This window comes from Trypanosoma conorhini (assembly GCF_003719485.1).
Source record: "Trypanosoma conorhini strain 025E chromosome Unknown Tco_14.4_contig_00414, whole genome shotgun sequence".
NCBI classification, from domain to species: domain Eukaryota; phylum Euglenozoa; class Kinetoplastea; order Trypanosomatida; family Trypanosomatidae; genus Trypanosoma; species Trypanosoma conorhini.
In genome coordinates, this window is record NW_021704506.1 from 1 (window position 1) to 16,958 (window position 16,958).

Consider the following 16,958-nt stretch of genomic DNA (forward strand, 5'->3'; position numbering starts at 1 on the left):
ACACCGTCCGCCTCCCGCGCCCGCCGGACCGCCACGCGGCCCCTCCTGCATGACCTTCCAAATGTCTCCTTCTGAGCCCTGCGGACAGGTTCTGGGGGAGCGGCTCGGGACGGCGCAAGTTTCGGCGAGGACTCTGGGCCCAACTGGCTCTGAACCCGCGCCTCCTCCGCGCCGGGCCGGCCTCTAGCTCCCTCGCTTCAGCCGCCCGTTGGCTGCGAGCGGCCTGAGTCCGCGTCGCCCGCCCCGGCCGCTCCAACGCGGGGCCCCGAGGAACTCCGGGCTCCGCGGCGCCGGAGGCGAAAAACATCGCCCCCCGCGGCGCGGCCAAGCCCGCCCAGGTGCGGCGCAGAATCCGGGCGCCGGCCAAACGCAGAGGCCGCCGCCAGGGCGACGTGCGCCCCCGGGGCTGTCGAAAAAGCTTCACTGCCGAAGGTGGTGGGTGTAGTGTTGGGGATGATCTTGATTAGTTGATTATGAACTCCCTTATCCCCCAAAGTGGATCCTTTCCATTGCCTCTGCAGTAAAAGAACAATAACAACAACAAAAAAAGATATTTGTAGCCGGGCCGTTTTCAGAAAAGTCCGTTGGAGTGAACCGTCCCTCCCTCCCTCCAGCTCCTAAGGAGATATTGGTAGGCCGAGATGATGTGAAGCTAAAAGCAGCGCACATGAGAATAACCAAGATAAAACTGGTCGTTGTTCTAACTTCATTCCTCTCTCCCATGCCTTTTTTTTTCTTCTCTTCACACCACAGCATTTTCTTCATGCGGCGTACACGTACACGCAAGCTACTAGTTTTGAACTTCGGTGCAGGCCCACTCCTCTCTCCTCTCCGCGTGTAAGCTACCCAATGTTGGACTGTATAATTTTGTTCTCCTTTTCTTTTTCCACTTTTTCTGTTTATCCTGAGCACTTTTTGCGGCGCGGCGGATAAGCCTCAGTAGGTTTCTCTCTTCCACTACCACATGAACCGGGGGAAGCCGTGATATCATCCCCCTCCCCCCTCCTCCTCCCAACTGGTTCGAAAGCTGTAAATAGATGCAGGTCGGCGGCATCAAAAGAGATGCAAAACAAATAAGAGCAAAAAAACAAACAAACAAACATCACGCGCGTATGTTTCGTGAAACTGCCGGTAACAGTAGAGAAAGCGTCTCTACATGCATGTCCCGTCACCTGCCCTCTACTTCTCCCGTCACAATCCACGGTTTTCTCTTTATTCCCTAGCGAGACAACCACACGATCAGCTTTCCCAAGTTTCCAGAAACGATCGCACCCCCGCTAAAGCAGCTCAGCTTCCCCTTTCAGTGATATGTCATTCTCGCAACTCAGAATCTCCTTCATAAGTACCCTACGCAATTTCAAGAGCCAGCTGTGAAATACCGTTGTCTTGCCCGCGATGCGGTACGGTCCCACTTTGGTGTAGCCTTCAACAATGGCAAGAAGGCGAATACCGGCCTCAAGCACGACTTTATTGGATTCTGAATAGGTGGCATATATGGTCCCACATGTATTGACCTCAAACTGCGTTGAGAGCTCTTTTTGCTTCGACATGAGGATATCACAAATATACCTTGTTCTCCCCCTCACGTTAAACCCTATGCCAATATGAGGGAGAAACTTTCTGTCGAGGAAATTAAAAAACTTCTCGGAGCGGTGGAGTCGCTGTATGAGGGGGTGTTCTTTGAATTTATCAATCCTCGAGCAGAGCTCGATGAATTGTTCAAATGTAATTCTTTGCTCGCCATGATGGTCGGGATCAATGAGCTCAAAGAAGTTCTTTATATCTTCCTCCGAAAATTCAAATTTCAACTCCTTTAAACTGTCTGGCGTAATCACTCCCATATGCCTCACATCAAGCTCGTTGAACGCTTCGCGAAGTTCCACGACTAATTGCTTCTCCAGTGTAAAGTGAAACAGGTCAGCCATACGACCAATACTATACTTCTTTCCAAGATCCTGGTGGTTAATGTAGCCAATGACAAACTCCGGCTCGGAAATGCAACCGTCTTTATTCAGCGAGAAATTTGACATGAATTTTTCCACCTCTTCATTTGATACCTCCCGACAACCGTTAAGCTTGATAAGTGCGTCACGCACTTCCTCTTTACTGAGGAACCCAGTGCCATTGACATTGCACGTAACAAAGGCTCGGTGAATTGTATTCTGCAATTGTTCTTGCGGTGAATTCCTGCCTGAGGCAGCTTCACTTGGTGAGGGAATTATCTTAAAGGCCGCACCATTACTGGGGCTGTTTGGTGAGGCCATAGTGGTCGGAGATGCATCAGGAAAGAGGCTGGGGTCCAAGTCCACCTGAAACCATGGGTTATAAATGACGGCCAAGGTGTCATAACGGTCCTTCGGATTGATCTGTAATAGGTGCGCAATAAGATCACTGGTTTCCTGGGTAAGGTACCGGTTCTTTGCGTTATATTTGCACTTAAGGATGCGTTGTTTGGTTGCGGCGTCTGTTACATCTGCAAACGGAAGGTATCCACACAACATAAAAAACAGAATAACCCCGCAACTCCACATATCACATGCGGTTCCCTCATATCCTTGGCGAGAAAACACCTCTGGTGCTTGGTAGTCAATGCTTCCCGCAAGTGAGTGAAAAAGGACAGGGGGTTCATTCGAGGACTGCCCCTCCTTTGTGTATCTGGCAAGGCCCCAATCACAGACCCGCAACTCATTATTTTCACCAAGAAGAAGATTCTCAGCTTTGAGGTCACGGTGTGCAATGTTGAGGCCGTGACAATAGTGCACCGCAGAGATAAGCTGCTGAAAATAGTGGCGGGCCGTTTTCTCATCAAAGCGCTCTGACGTCACAATCTTGTCAAACAGCTCTCCGTTCGGGGCCAACTCCATGACAATGTTATATGCCGTCGTTGACTCGATCGCGTCGAGCATCTTTACGACGTGTTTGTGTCTGAGCTTCCGCATCACCTCAATCTCCCGGTCCACGTACGACTTTAGACCGATGTTATCCACCAATTGCTTTGCCATTACCTTTACAGCCACATTAATTTGACGCTTCCTGTCGTATGCAAAGTACACCTTGCCGAACCCACCTGTCCCCAGCAGGTGGTACAGCTCCACAGTGTTGCCAACGAGCTTCGGGGAGGTACAAATCGTCATTTGCAGTAAAACCGTGGGGTTGAGGCAGCAAACGAGCGCTAACTAGATAAAACTATGAGAAGTCCGGCATAAAAATCAAAAAAAAAAGTGGATGCGTGGAAGGAAAAAGGAAGGAAACGAATATCAGAAAAGAGCCAGTTAACACAAGGAGAGGAGGAGCTGAGGCATGGGTGTGTGCAGTGTCCTTCAAACTGCCGCGTCCGTCAAGAGTAGCTGGAGCAATAAACACCCCATCGCTCTTATCTGTCTATGCCAATTCTGTCAATTCCCTCCATTGATGCAACATCATCCTCCGATAATATAAATGTATGTATAGAATATCGTTTTATCTTTTCCCGGTTCCGTCCTTCCTTCCCTTCGCTTCGACCTCCATCACGGCTTCTGTTGTTCTTCTTGTTTTAATTGTTTGCGGCAGCGTCCAGCTTCGGGCGCCGCGGTGGCGGATCCAGCGCCTCGCCGTTTGGTTTATCCCACTCTCTTCTCACCGCTTTCATCAAAATCCCCACCCGACGCTCAAAGTAGGTGTCGCTTCTTGATTGGCACCACACGTCAAACCGGTACTCTGGCATCCCCTTCACGACGCTGCCTATATTCTTCACTCGGAAACCAGTGTCATACGCCATGAGGAAAAGCCGACGATCAAATTCATGAGCTCCGCGTCCCCTGAAGGTGAGTTGTGACTCCGGATGATCGTAGCTCTCAACCTTCCATGTGGCGGCACGCAGTTCATCCTCTTTCCTCTTGCGCTTCTCCTGAGCGTTCCTGATGCGCTGTTCAACGTGTAAAAATCCTTTAATACACTGTGCCCCACGCTCAAGAAGAGCCGTCAAGTAATCACGCACTTCCCCCACTGTCTTGCCAGAGGCAATGGCACTCGCTAGTGCCGGGTAATCCGTCACGTCATACGCACCGCTGGTGAGTGCCCCAACAAGGCGACGGTACTCTTGAAGACTCCAATTTGAGAACCCCTCATTAAGTAGCCGCTCCCGCTCTTCCTGCTCCACGATCGTCAGTGTCTCGTCCTCCTCCTCCACTTCCTCCTTCCCCGTGTTGCGATCCGTCGCTTCTGCCTCTAGGCCTTCCTGATGCTCCTGCTGCTCCGCAGCGCCGTCGCCCGAGGGTTCGTATTTTCGTTTCCAATTCTGCACCATCAAAGCAAGCTCCGTTGCGTGGAGCTCCTGTAGCCGCTTGGCATTGTACAGTTGATGCGGGGGAAATTTGGGGCACCTTGGAAGGCGTAAGGGCGGGGCTTTTGTGGCGCGGCTCTGCATACGTTCCACGTCCTCCTCTGTATAGTGGCGAATCGCCTCCCGCAAACGGTGACCACGCCCGAGTTTCTCACCAACGCTTAGATATTCCGTGATCACTTCCGTGGGTACAACCATTTGCGCATCCTTCGCGGCGAATTGACACTCATACGGCAGGTTATCCTTGGCCTCAATGGCGCCACTTGTGGAGCGAAAAAAAACAAGGGCTTCGGAGAGGTTTGGGTGCAACACAACCTTTATTACCTCACCGTGTCTAGAACATTGCCGGTGCAGTTCGTCCTGTGAGACCTGGCTTGGAAGTGAAAGGTGCAACATGCGCGACTCGACACCGGCCTTGAAGCTTACGCCTTCAAAGTCGTAGACATTTGCTTCCTCTGCACCAAGTTGAAAACTTGCCAATGACATTTGAACCTGTTCCTTCATAGCCGAGTTAATCTGCTTGGACTTCTCTTCCCCATCGAAGAGTTGGTCAATGTCAGCCTCCGTAATGTCCTCATCCTTGGTCTTGAAGATCTCTTCTGCACCAAACTTGATCATGGAAAGAAGTTCCTCTTTGGAGACATTGTTTCCACCACGCCTCTGCATACGCCCATGCTGAACTACCATTGCGTCAAGGTAGAGCTTTTTTAGTGCGCGGCGGTAAATCTTTTCCTCCACCGTGCCCTCTGTTATAAAGCGGTATATCCGTACCACACGTTTCTGACCAATTCGATGAGCCCGATCCTGCGCTTGTAGATCCATCTGCGGATTCCAGTCCGAGTCGTAGATAACAACATGGTTTGCCGCCTGCAGGTTGATACCAAGTCCTCCCGCTCTGGTGGAGAGTAAGAAAATAAAGTAATCACTGTTGGGTGAGTTGAAGGCGGCCATTTGAGCGTCACGGTCGTACCCACTTGTGTTGCCATCGATACGACACACTCGGAATCCACGCATCGCACAGTAGTCCTCCAGGATGTCCAACATGGTGGTAAATTGTGAGAAGATGAGAACCTTGTGTTTCGCCTCCCCCTCACGTTTGAGACGAAAAAGCAATTTGTCGAGAATCAACATTTTTCCACTGTATTTCACAATGCGTTCATCGGTGATAAACGGTGGCCCTTCCTCCCCACCATTCATCATATATGGGTGATTAATAACTTTGCGCAAGTTCATCAAGATATTCGTGAGAGAAGACATGCTTCCTCCAGACGCCTTGTTGAGTGCTTCGGCATCCTTCGCTAATACATGCATGTACCACTTCCGCTGCGTTTTAGTCAACTTGCAGGCGACGTAAATTTCCCTCTTTGGTGGAATACCAGTGCTAACTTCCGATTTTACACGACGGATCATAAGAGGAGCAAGTATCTTGTGCATGTTTGACATGGCATTACTATCCTGTTGACCACTTGAGGTGTCAAACCAGGCCTCAAAGGCTTCAGCGTTGTCGAAGAGGCGAGGGGCAAGAAAGTGCAGCAAGGCCCATAGCTCCTTGAGATTGTTCTGCAATGGAGTTCCGGTGATAATAAGGCGATGATTCGTGCACAGGGAATCCAAGGCAGTGTGGGCGCGGCCCTCCTCATTTTTGAGTTTATGGGCCTCGTCTACAATTAAATACTGCCAGTGGATGCGTTTAAACGTAGGCAACTCCTCGAGTACCATCTCAAACGTGGTCACAACAATGTCGTATTTTAACTTTTCGTACGGCTGAAGGTGTGACTTTATCAGCTGTGGACGAATCTCACTGGACCCGTGGAACTTGAAGGCGTTAAGGGCCGGGCACCAGTGCTTGAGTTCCCGGTACCAGTTGCCCATGACAGACTTCGGGCAGACCACAAGATGTGGTCCGGGGAGTCCGTAGGTGAACTTTAGGTACCCCAGAGTCGCGATGGTTTGCAGCGTCTTGCCAAGGCCCATCTCGTCCGCCAGAATGCCGTTTATATTGCAAGAAAAAAGGCCCAGCAGCCAGTTCACGCCCTCAATTTGGTACGGCCGCAGTTTGCCCCGTATGTATGACGGGGTCTCGGTGAGGTGCAGGAGGTCAAAACCCACTGAGTCCTCATCTGCATTGCCCCCGTGGCGGGAGCGCAGGCGCTTGCTATTGCCGCCCCCATTTTCACCGCCCCACTCCCTCACCCCTGTCCAGTACTCCGTCTCTGTCAAGAGGCGGTCAAAAGAGCCGAGCTGCTGATGCTGCGGTGAGGATCGAAGATTGCGAATGATGCTCTCACGCTCATGGTAGGTTTTAGCGAGTTGCGACCGCTTCGCCGCAGCCACCCGAGCGCCCTGCACAGGGTCAAATGTAGGAGCCACGTACCCTTCATATTCCTCTTCTTCGCTCTTCTCATTAGGATTCATCCCGGCCCGCACGCAGCCTAGTAATATCTGTTCATACAACTCCGCCGCTGCAAGGTCGTTCATGCGACGATCCAGGTCACTTGCAGTGTGCAGGTCCTGCCGCTGCCTCTCGGTACGACTCGGATGCATCGTCGTCATCGGTGAAACCTACAGTCAGTGTTGACCAAGCATAGTGTTTAAGACGAGGCAAGGAAACGAAAAAAAAAAAACAATCAGGGGAGGGGAAAGGAAAGAAAGAATACAAATAACAAGCAAGCAGAAACAAGCGGTCCAAAAAACAATGAGTCTCTCCTAACAGTGAGTTTGCTTCCTTACGCGTTTTCTCTTGGGCGTAGAAATGAGCCGATATCGCCTCAGCTTCGGTTCTACTCGAACCGGAGCTCCAGTACTTTTTCTTTTCTTTTTGCGCGTTGAGTTCCTCCACTCACTTTAGCAAAGCGAACTTTCGTGAGAATCACCAGTCGTCCACGACGCCAAAGCGATCTAGCAGTGTTTGCTGCTCCTTAACGTCCTTCTGTACCTTCTTTCTCATGTAGAACACCGGGCAATCCCTGCTTGTGCATATAACCTCCTGATTCAGGGAGCCCTGGCACTGCTGGCACTGCGTCCAAACCTGAGAGTAGATTGCCTCGTAGTGATTTCGTTTCGCCACAATCTTCCCATAGACTTCAGTCTCCTTGTGACGGCAGTTATCACAAAGAGCTCCCTCTTTTATGATGGCACGACAGGAGATGCACTGAAGCTGAATCCTGACAAATTTCATCAACCCCCCGGCATTTTTGCTAGGCGCTGACACCAAAACATGGCGTGTGTGGTCCCCCTTGATCAGGACGCTGGGGTCATCGAGGACGCCCTCAAACACGCGTAGAAGCGGCGGCGCGAGTTGGTGCTCCAGGTAATACTGGGTGTCGATGGGAACGTTGTTTTCCAGCACATAAATGGGATCCTCGCTGCGCTCGTACGCCTTGGCACCCCTCGCTGCTCGGACAATGACATACGCGACGCGATCACCGATGTTTGGTGCGGAGGCAGGGTCGCGTTTGCGCATTCGCTCAACGAGGGCAACGTGAGCCTGCGCCACCGCGTACTCGTTCTCTGCCTTGGAAAACGCCTTCGTGATGACGAGGTGGGAAATGTCAAGGCGGTTCAACAGGAGGTCGCGGATTGTTCCCTTGACAAACTCCACTGCGCTCTCCACAGAGCGCTGAATCAGAATTCGATTCAGCACCCCAGAAATAACACTGGCCACGAGTGGACAGTTATCACGTCGCACAGTCTCTATACCTTTTGCATCTAATTTGTCGTACCGTTCAGTGTTTGTCCAGAGTAGTCCTGCATACCGCTTCTTGTTCATCAACAAGTACGGGAAATACACCTTCTCAAACTCCAATTTGATAGGTTTCAAGAAGTGGCTTGATACGTCCTCTGCCGCCGCTTTACCAAACGACATTGCATACTCCAACCGTTCCTTGTCTGTCCCTTTCTCGTCCGTCACACACTTAATCATCACGGAGTCTGTGTCACCGTAGACAACCTTCACACCTGGGTAGAGGGACTCCACGAGGGATTTGGTTTGATCAATCATCAACCGCCCGTACGCGGTGACGGAAGAACTGACCTCTAAACACGGTAGTTTCCCTACCTGTGCCCCTGTGAAGCCGTAAACCGAGTTTGCACTTACCTTAAGGGCCAATTGACGACCATTCAGAACTTTATATTCAAGAGACTCCATGGGGACGTTTTTCATCAACGATTTGGCATGTTTCCGCGCCGCAAGGAGGTCTTGCAACACCTCGGGAAGAATACCAGGGAAAAGCTCCCGCTTCACAAAAGTGTCGCCGGTGGGGGTGCGGCTCAACATTTCCGCTGGGCATCGTCCGATATCGGAGGGACGTACAAGCGTGGAGTAGCACAAATTATGGGCAATAATAATAGATGGATACAGAGACGCAAAGTCAAGGGTGACGATGGGGCAGTTGTAAAATCCTTTCAGCGGCTCAATAACTGTGGCACCCTCGTAGCCGCGTTGGTCACCGCCGCCGCCAGAGTACCCAACCGCCGGAACAACGAGATTCTTCGCCTTGGACTTGCGCAGCATCATGGAGAAAACCTTGATCTGCTGCCCACGCTCCAAGAGCCACTGAATCGGAACCCCCGTCACACGCGCCATCTCAACATTATTTATAATTATCATCAGACGCTCCAGCAGCTTTACAGGTAGAAGAGCATCTTTCAAGCAGTACACTGCCAGTCGTCGTCGCGTCTCCTCGTTTCCTTGTTGCAGGTCCGCAATGATGGAGTGATGCACGTCTTCCTTTTGCTCACCCAAAAAGTGCTGCGATACTGCGTTAAGGGAATATGAGCGCAGTTTGTAGTCTCGTTGAATAACCACCATAACATCTAGAATCACCCGTCCCTCCAGTGTCAACTCCGTGTATTCACGGTTACCCATCTGCTTAGACTGAAACTTTTTCTCTCTCGGGACGGTTCGCTCGTTTACTTGACGACCCCAATAATGAAAGGCGGCGTTGATCTTCAACGCCGCACCGCGATTGAGCAGGTAGGGAAAATCAAAGTTGCTGATATTGTACCCTGTAAAAATGTCCGGATCAACCGCCTTCACAAAACGCACCCACTCCAGTAGCATTTCTTCTTCTGTTTCACAAGAGCACACCTGCGCCCCGGCAATGGGTGCACAACTTTTAAGTGTAAATATTGTTCGGGTCAGTGGTTCCGCCTCATTGCCGTAGCTAATACAGTGGTTAGCGATCTGAATAACAGGGTCCTCATTAGGGTCTGGAAAGAGACCCTTCTTACCCTGACACTCAATATCAATAGAGAGGATACGAAACGGGGCGATGGACAAATATTGTCCGACCGCGTCATGATTTTGCACCGCCTCATGCGAGCAACAGAGCTCAATTTGACATGTCGACGTACGCTCCGTGGCGATGCAAAACTTGCCCACCGGAATCGTCAGCCAGTTGCAACCACTAATGCCATTGTCAACGATGAAACGTAACGGAAAAATAATGTTGCTCTCGTAGGTGGAGAAGACACGGACACCGTCCCATGCCCCCGCACACGCAACCCCATGATCGGAAAGCAGAGCACGCAGCCTCGGAATGTGCTGTGGAAGCTGTACAACTAGCTTGAGGTGCTCCGTCAGGCCCTCATCCTGGTAGTGCATGATGCTCTGTCGCTTGTGCACCTCAATGCGCACCACGGTGTCTGAGGCATGTGTAAGCGTGTCAAGCTGGGCGTTCAACTCGGATTTGAGCAACTGCGAGTACGCCGGAAGCCACTCTTTTGGTGCCCTGATCCACAGGTACGGCTCGTAGTTGTAGCAGTGCACCAAAACGCTATGCCCCTCAGCCGTAACACCGTAAAGCCGGACGATGGGATTCTCCGCATGACGCACCCTCGAGACCGTTGGGTGGGCACTTCCCTTTGTTTGACAGCAGTCCAGCAGCTGGAAGAGCAGGTCACGCCGCAAGTAGTCCGGTGGCAGCTGTGGCCGGCATAGACTCCCCCAGTGGCTCATTAGAGGTTGCGCGAGAGAGCGGTGGTGGCGCAGAACGGGGAGTGGCGGCGAAGCTAAAAATCCCTCTGTAGCTTTGATAATTAAAAGGAAAAATATATATATATATATATAAAAGGGTGGGGGTGGACAATTTTCCTCGCCGAAACCACGAAAACATCATCAAAGCGCGACACAGACGCATAAAAAAATGAAATAAAAGAAGAAAAGGGAAAGGAATATATATATATATATATTAATGCTCATTTGGCTTGGGTACGGCATGAACCACCATAGAGCCGTATAAGCGCAAGGCGAATCGCATCGCGACTCTCATTGCATGGGGCCGCACGCTCAAGAATTGGCCAGGTGTTGTGGTCGCGTCCAATACGTCGCCTGTCAAGGCACTCGCTCCCCAACACTTGTACCGCGAGTTGCCAGTTTCCACTGAGCGCCAGTCGTTGGACAAGAAACGGCAAAGTGTTGTTGTCCAGGACGCGCGTGCGAATGCCCTCCGCGAGGACGCTTTGCACCCTTGCATCACTACTTTGCACCGACCGCAGCCGTTCGCAAAGCAGACTGACCTCTCGGACGGGAAGTCGCTTCATGTCTTCGGCAGAAAAATACGAGAGAGAAGTGAGAGAAAGCCACTCCGGCGTTCGTGCCATCCGCGGCCCGGACCGAGGAAATGAACGGATGAAAACAAAGGTAAAACTGGCAGCGACACAAGGTCCCAGCTCTCTTTTCAATTTCCTTCATTTGGGTTCCCCTTTCCGTCACGCAATCCAGCCGAACTGGCGCTCCCTTTTTGGTATGCAAAGGACAAACGCAGCAGCAGCAGCTCTTCGTTTCCTCCTCATGTATACGTTTCTGTGCGTGTATGTTTGTGTGTGTGTGTGTGTGTATGTGGGCGTGTTTGGCAATCCAGGACGCAACGGAGTTCCGCACACGCGGACAACAGAGTGCAAACAGTCCGGAACGCGTCCATAGCAACAATAAAATGGAGGGGGTAAAAAAAAGGCTGCACCTCTTGTCCCCTGCCCCCTTCAAACGCCCTTTTCAAGGGCGTTAAGCTTCTCCCGGTTTCTAGAATACAAATTGAGGGGGAAGTCAGGGGCGACGTCTATCATATCTTCCGGGAACCAGTAACCCAAGAATCTACAAAGAATCCAATCGATAACACAGAGAAGCCAACAGATCATTCCATACAGCAACCCGACTGAGGCGTAGTTCATCAAACGTTCATACAATGATGGTGTTGTTGTGTTAAAAATCCTCTCGTATACTCGCTCTGTGCGTTCTGCCACCCAATCCCAGCTGTAAAACCGCCTAACACTCTCGTGTATTTCCCACGGAGACAAATAAGGAACGCGGACAATAGCCTCCTCTAGCGCTGCCGTGATGGAGGCTGGGTCTGGTTCCGCTAGCAGCAACATGTGGGGTGGCAATACCTCAGGGACGCCCCCCACACGTGTTGACACACCCAGCATGCCGCATGAGGCTGCCTCAATTAACGCAATGCAAAAGGCCTCAGTCAAGCTGCAATTCAAAAAAATCTGCCCCTGGTTTAGCACACTCCGAACTTCTGAGTGCGCGAGCGGGCCCAGCATTTTCACTCGGTCCATCAAGTTGTGACGTTCAATCATTTGCTGAATCTGTGATTTACGAGGACCATCACCACCAATAATCCACTTTATTTCGGGATGTTTTTTGCATATCTCAGGAATAACATCGACAAACAGATCTGAGCCTTTACGGTACACAAGACGAGCGATGACCACAATTGTTAATCCCTCCTTATCGACCTTCGAGGCCCACGACTTGTATTTCATGTCTTCTGGAGGAGTGAAGACGGAAGTATCTGTCGCATTAGGAATCACGCTGACCCGCCCGGGTTCTATTCTCGCTCTAAGAACCGTGTTCTCCTTCGAAGTATTACTCACACATATTACCTGATCCACGTTGCGCAAGCTCCACTCCAATACCTTGTTAATATGAATTGAAGCAGCATCCGCGAAACCAAAAAGAGAATGATCCGTAAAACACGTCTTTAATCCCAACGTGCCGGCGTGAAAAAGAGCCTCATGACACAGATTTGATGTCGTTTGATGTCCATGAACGACAGTAATCCGCTCGCGGATAAATACTGACCTCAGCAAAGGAAAGTTCAAAAACCACGTCGGGAGAGTCACTGACCCAGGAGGAAGCTTCACCGCCAACAACGGCAAGTAATACACCTTCATACCGTTGGTGAAGTAGCGCACACCGCACCTGTCGCCGTATGCCCTCGTTATCACAACCACCTTGTGCCCCCTTTTCATCAGACACTGTGCAACGCTGTAGATGTGCACCTCCACTCCGCCAAAACCCGGCAAGAAGAAATCCGACACTAGTGCCACACGGTGCCTGCTCATCGCTCCCTGCACCCTTATCACCTCCTACACTCAAGCAGACCCTAGAAGTGAGATATATATATATATATATACGTATATGTGGCAAGAGAGCAGCAGTCTTCGTACAGCCTGTAGAAATAATGGTAAAGAGTATCGTAAAAGCACGATGTTCAATTTTTAGATCTTCTTGCTTTGCCCTCTTGCTCTTAGTAAGTCTTCGTAATCACAGTAGTGTATGTCTTTCTTACACTCTGGATAAAGTTGTGCGAGACTTCTCCGCATGTGCTCCGCCACCTCAATTGTGGGACAACACATAAAGCAACGCCCACCATTTACAGAATCAATAAAAAAATCAAAAAGGAATTTTTGGCTGGTAACCGACGCCAGAAGCTCTGGGCGAAGTGTATTTGAAATATTTGATAAATATAACACCAGACAACCTTTTGTTGGGGGCATTTCACTCTCCTCTGCATTAGGAGTAAATGGTTGTATGTAGTTTTTCTGTGGCAAAAGCGCCACAGCTTCCTCGTGAATCCAAGCAACGTTCCTGATTGGGTTGCCATGGGCAGAGATCAAAGCTCTCAAGGATAGGTAGCACAATTCTTTACTGGCTACATCACGATATTGCACAACACTCACGTGATCTACACTTTCCTTGAGGTGGTATGAGAGCATGTCATCAAGAATCCCGTAGCATTCCACAATGCCACGCAGCTGTTGTGGCGTCAGCGCTGGTGAATGTTGGATTAACAAACTATGAGAAGGTGCCAGTAAGGTTTCCAACGAAACCATTGCCTTGTGAATGCTACTAGTAATAACATGAACAAAACAAATATAGGAAGCAAAATACAGAACGAAAAACTCAAACAGCAACAACAACAACAACAACAAAAAAGAAGTAGCAAATACAACTGTTATTCTGAAAAACTTCAAGAAGGCATTTTAAATACTCGTGCTTATATACAACTAACTACCAGAAAAATATAAGAAGGCTGAAGACCTTTCCGTCGAGACAGATTGCCAATCCAGCCTAAACATGGCAAGTCCATCGCTGCTAAATCCGACAGAAAGCGTGGCAGTGCCAGTTACTCGCATAGCCAGCTCGGCAAAACCAAAAAGCTCTGCCGTTCTTGCACTTCCCTCAACGTGACCTTGTAAGAACTCACCTTCGACAAGGGCAGATGCGGTGGTATTCGAGTTTTTTAGCTCTATAAATGTATGCATGGTATCAAAGCGAAGGGCAACGGTACACTTAACTTCCTCTGAGGTTGCAATAAAGCGTGCAATATGGCAAAAAGCTTGAAGATCACGGATACGGTGAAGAATCATTATTTCGTGGTCTACGTTCAGGGTTGGTCCAAGATCATGAAGAGCACCAATTCTCGCCCAGCGTCCGCATTCCTTTTGATGGATAAGGACACTAGTGAGATCGCAAGTCAATTCTAACGTCAGAGGATCATATCCCTCAAAAAGCCGCAGTGTACGAAGCATTAAAGGACCATCAACCGCCCACGACACACACTTTTCAGTGCTCGTGATGTCAACTGTTACCGCCTCCGACATACTATGGTTATCGAAAACTTCGATAACAATCTCCGAAAAACTGCACTCAGGGACGTTGGTGCCTGTCAAACGCAGTTCAGAAGAACCGCTTCGATTCGAAAGAACAATTTTTATAGCATTACTCTGAATACAAAGGTACTTTAAACAGCAACTAAGAGTCTTCATTAACGGAAAGGTAAAGGATGCTAACGATGACTCACTCATTGTGCTCTTCATGGTGCTTCCTAGGAAGTAAAATACGAGGGTTTTGCACAAGATTTAACCATTATTTCACATTAAAGACGCAATAATAATCATACGGTTATTCACGAGTGATTTTCATTTTTCATTTTTTAATTACTTTGTCGCTTTTAACTCAAATCCCCGAAAAAGCTTCGAAAGTGCTTCATCTGGACCCTCAAGTTCTGCCAGAGAAGCTACCTTTGCCTTCAACTCTTCACGTCCATTCTCTATTTCTTTCTCTCCAGCAGACAGTTTCCAGGTGAGGTAGTTTAGTGTACCCTTGGGCTTTAAATTTGACTTCACAAACACCCTACCACTACACAATAGCCAAGTATCTTCTATCACCTCGGATTTTCTCAGAACGCGGGTCGCCTCTCTGTACTGATGCTGACGTCGATCAAGATCTACGAGGTACTGCTTGGCCTCCGCCACTCCTTCGGCGGCAAGCTCCACGCGTGCAGTGTGCGTGGCATCAAGGTCCATAACTAGAAAACTTATCCTTCACAAAGAAGGCTCATCAAGTAAAGCAAACAATGTCATATTAAGTTCAAAGCTGGAGTAAAGCTTTGAATAACAGGAGAACCAGCCAAAAGAAGGTACCCATCAAACATGGAAAGGCTTTAGCAAAGAAGACCACCCCACAAAGACCACAAAAAAGCATTAAAAATGTTGATAATATTAAAAAAAGTAAAAAAAATAGCATATTAATTGCTACTGACCTGACCACAATCCGTAATAATAATTGGCTGACGCGTAGTCCCTGAGCGACTACCGTTGGTCTCGATCTTTTCGATCACCTCGTAGCCCTTAGTGACCTGGCCAAAGACCACATGCTTTCCATCCAGCCACTCCGTGGCTGAGGTGCAAATGAAAAACTGGGAACCGTTGGTATTAGGCCCAGCATTTGCCATGGAAAGAGTACCGGGACCAAAGTGCTTCCCGGCTCTACCAGCAAAGGATTCATCAGGGAACTTCATTCCATATATTGACTCACCCCCTGTACCATTCCCATTTGTAAAATCCCCTCCTTGACACATAAACTGAGGAATGACGCGATGAAATTTGCTTCCCTTATACCAGAGTGCCTTTCCAGAACGCCCAACACCCTTCTCACCAGTGCATAGCGCCCGAAAGTTTTCGGCTGTTTTTGGAACGACGTCTTTGAATAGCTCCATCTCAACTCGCCCCGCTGGTTGGGATCCAATTGAAATCTCAAAAAACACAAGCGGATTCTTGGGATTTATGGGGTAAAACGGCAACTTTCGCTGCGCCCAAAAGTATGTGCGAGAGAACATGAGTATTAGCTTTAAAATGGATCTACTAAGATCAGAAACGGAGAAATAAAAATTAGATAATAAAAAAAAGAACAACAACAACCAAGAAAAAAGAATAAAACTCAGCATAGTACCAGCATATGCACATAATTATACGTAGTTATATGCATCACATAGAAAATAGAGAAGGCCAAAAACAAAGAGAGAGAGTGGAAGAATAACAGACACGAAAGGTAAAATATGGTAAAACACTAAATACAGCAGGTAAAAAATAAAATAAAAATTCACACACACCCATGCATCAAAACATTTCTTTTTAAATTTATTTTTGCTATACTATTTATCAGATAAGGAATACAGCATAAAAAAAAGAAAACAAATCCAAAAAAAACAACCGACTTCGGGCAAAAAAAAGCCGGCAAGAGCACACACAGAAGAGCGGCTCCATGAACCCACGCGCGGTGATTCTGTTGGACGCAGCGCATCCAGCCCAAGCCACGCCCCGAGGGGCCGGGGTGCGAGGCACGCGCCGGCAGGCGGGACAAACACTCCTTGCACATCCTCCTCGTTGGTTCGATGTGCCCCTTTTCCTTCCCGCGGTCCGCGCCCGTGCGCCGCTCGGAGACGCCCTGCGGGAACTGACCGCCCGGCCCCTCACCCTCGGCGGCGGGGGGCTCCGAAGGACGCGGGCGCCATCGGCGCTCGCCCTCCGCCCCGCCACGGGAGACCTGCTGCGGCGTGCGCCCGCGAGCGCGCGCCGGGCCGGCGGAGGCGAGGCCTCGCGCCCCCCTGCCGCAGCGAGCGCGCCGCAAGTTGTTGGCACCAGCAGTCGCGGCGTGGCGCGGAAGCTGCCGGGCCGTACTGGCGGGCTGGTGGGTGGGTTGGCGTTGATTGCTTCTGTCGGTGGTTGGGGAACGGCTGGTGTCATGTGGTTCGTGACTTTAGTGGCGCGGGGTCGTTTGGGCTCCGTGTTTTTTTTCTCGCATTTTTGTTTTGTATTATTGTTTCCTGTGTTTCTTGTGCTGCCGAATGAGATCGTGGATGCTAGCGTTGGCTGTTGTTTGTGGTGTTGGTGGGCAGATCTTATTGTTTTTGGCGGCGGTACGAGGATGCTTTTGGACGTTATGGTTTTTTTTGTTCGCGATGTGCCGTGGGAAAAGTTCTTCGAAGTTTTTCTTTTCTCTCTTTTTTATTCTTTTTCATGCTTTTTCCTCCTCTTTTTTTTCTTTTATTGCATTGAAATGTGCACT

At 49.7% G+C, this 16,958-nt stretch overlaps 11 protein-coding genes across 11 annotated transcripts, besides 8 other annotated features; 1 reads left to right on the top strand and 10 right to left on the bottom strand.

Annotated features, from left to right (window-relative positions):
• On the bottom strand, positions 1–307 carry Tco025E_06269 (uncharacterized protein; the record flags this gene model as incomplete). The annotated part of the gene is made up of 1 exon (XM_029373149.1): positions 1–307. A coding segment is annotated over one exon (307 nt), but the record flags the coding sequence as incomplete, so codon positions are not given.
• Positions 308–1,067: 760 nt separating this feature from the next.
• Positions 1,068–1,102: a microsatellite.
• A 175-nt stretch (positions 1,103–1,277) lies between these two features.
• On the bottom strand, positions 1,278–3,134 carry Tco025E_06270 (putative protein kinase; the record flags this gene model as incomplete). The annotated part of the gene is made up of 1 exon (XM_029373150.1): positions 1,278–3,134. One exon carries the CDS (start codon positions 3,132–3,134, stop codon positions 1,278–1,280), a length of 1,857 nt encoding a protein of 618 aa, XP_029226705.1.
• Positions 3,135–3,532: 398 nt separating this feature from the next.
• Positions 3,533–6,874, bottom strand: Tco025E_06271 (putative DNA-dependent ATPase; the record flags this gene model as incomplete). The annotated part of the gene is made up of 1 exon (XM_029373151.1): positions 3,533–6,874. One exon carries the CDS (start codon positions 6,872–6,874, stop codon positions 3,533–3,535), a length of 3,342 nt encoding a protein of 1,113 aa, XP_029226706.1.
• Positions 6,875–7,190: 316 nt separating this feature from the next.
• Positions 7,191–10,280, bottom strand: Tco025E_06272 (DNA polymerase delta catalytic subunit; the record flags this gene model as incomplete). The annotated part of the gene is made up of 1 exon (XM_029373152.1): positions 7,191–10,280. One exon carries the CDS (start codon positions 10,278–10,280, stop codon positions 7,191–7,193), a length of 3,090 nt encoding a protein of 1,029 aa, XP_029226707.1.
• Positions 10,281–10,372: 92 nt separating this feature from the next.
• Positions 10,373–10,391: a microsatellite.
• Positions 10,392–10,459: 68 nt separating this feature from the next.
• Positions 10,460–10,495: a microsatellite.
• Positions 10,496–10,513: a microsatellite.
• A 6-nt stretch (positions 10,514–10,519) lies between these two features.
• Positions 10,520–10,924, bottom strand: Tco025E_06273 (uncharacterized protein; the record flags this gene model as incomplete). Its single annotated transcript, XM_029373153.1, has 1 exon — positions 10,520–10,924. The coding sequence occupies one exon, from the start codon at positions 10,922–10,924 to the stop codon at positions 10,520–10,522; it is 405 nt and encodes a 134-aa protein (XP_029226708.1).
• Positions 10,925–11,127: 203 nt separating this feature from the next.
• Positions 11,128–11,175: a microsatellite.
• A 127-nt stretch (positions 11,176–11,302) lies between these two features.
• On the bottom strand, positions 11,303–12,670 carry Tco025E_06274 (UDP-GlcNAc:PI a1-6 GlcNAc-transferase; the record flags this gene model as incomplete). Its single annotated transcript, XM_029373154.1, has 1 exon — positions 11,303–12,670. The coding sequence occupies one exon, from the start codon at positions 12,668–12,670 to the stop codon at positions 11,303–11,305; it is 1,368 nt and encodes a 455-aa protein (XP_029226709.1).
• A 52-nt stretch (positions 12,671–12,722) lies between these two features.
• Positions 12,723–12,748: a microsatellite.
• Positions 12,749–12,826: 78 nt separating this feature from the next.
• Tco025E_06275 (uncharacterized protein) lies at positions 12,827–13,441 on the bottom strand (the record flags this gene model as incomplete). The annotated part of the gene is made up of 1 exon (XM_029373155.1): positions 12,827–13,441. One exon carries the CDS (start codon positions 13,439–13,441, stop codon positions 12,827–12,829), a length of 615 nt encoding a protein of 204 aa, XP_029226710.1.
• A 21-nt stretch (positions 13,442–13,462) lies between these two features.
• Positions 13,463–13,543: a microsatellite.
• A 72-nt stretch (positions 13,544–13,615) lies between these two features.
• Tco025E_06276 (uncharacterized protein) lies at positions 13,616–14,428 on the bottom strand (the record flags this gene model as incomplete). Its single annotated transcript, XM_029373156.1, has 1 exon — positions 13,616–14,428. One exon carries the CDS (start codon positions 14,426–14,428, stop codon positions 13,616–13,618), a length of 813 nt encoding a protein of 270 aa, XP_029226711.1.
• Positions 14,429–14,548: 120 nt separating this feature from the next.
• On the bottom strand, positions 14,549–14,917 carry Tco025E_06277 (p53 and DNA damage-regulated protein 1; the record flags this gene model as incomplete). Its single annotated transcript, XM_029373157.1, has 1 exon — positions 14,549–14,917. The coding sequence occupies one exon, from the start codon at positions 14,915–14,917 to the stop codon at positions 14,549–14,551; it is 369 nt and encodes a 122-aa protein (XP_029226712.1).
• A 221-nt stretch (positions 14,918–15,138) lies between these two features.
• On the bottom strand, positions 15,139–15,729 carry Tco025E_06278 (cyclophilin; the record flags this gene model as incomplete). Its single annotated transcript, XM_029373158.1, has 1 exon — positions 15,139–15,729. One exon carries the CDS (start codon positions 15,727–15,729, stop codon positions 15,139–15,141), a length of 591 nt encoding a protein of 196 aa, XP_029226713.1.
• Positions 15,730–15,772: 43 nt separating this feature from the next.
• Positions 15,773–15,829: a sequence feature (A-rich).
• Positions 15,830–16,154: 325 nt separating this feature from the next.
• Tco025E_06279 (uncharacterized protein) lies at positions 16,155–16,958 on the top strand (the record flags this gene model as incomplete). The annotated part of the gene is made up of 1 exon (XM_029373159.1): positions 16,155–16,958. A coding segment is annotated over one exon (804 nt), but the record flags the coding sequence as incomplete, so codon positions are not given.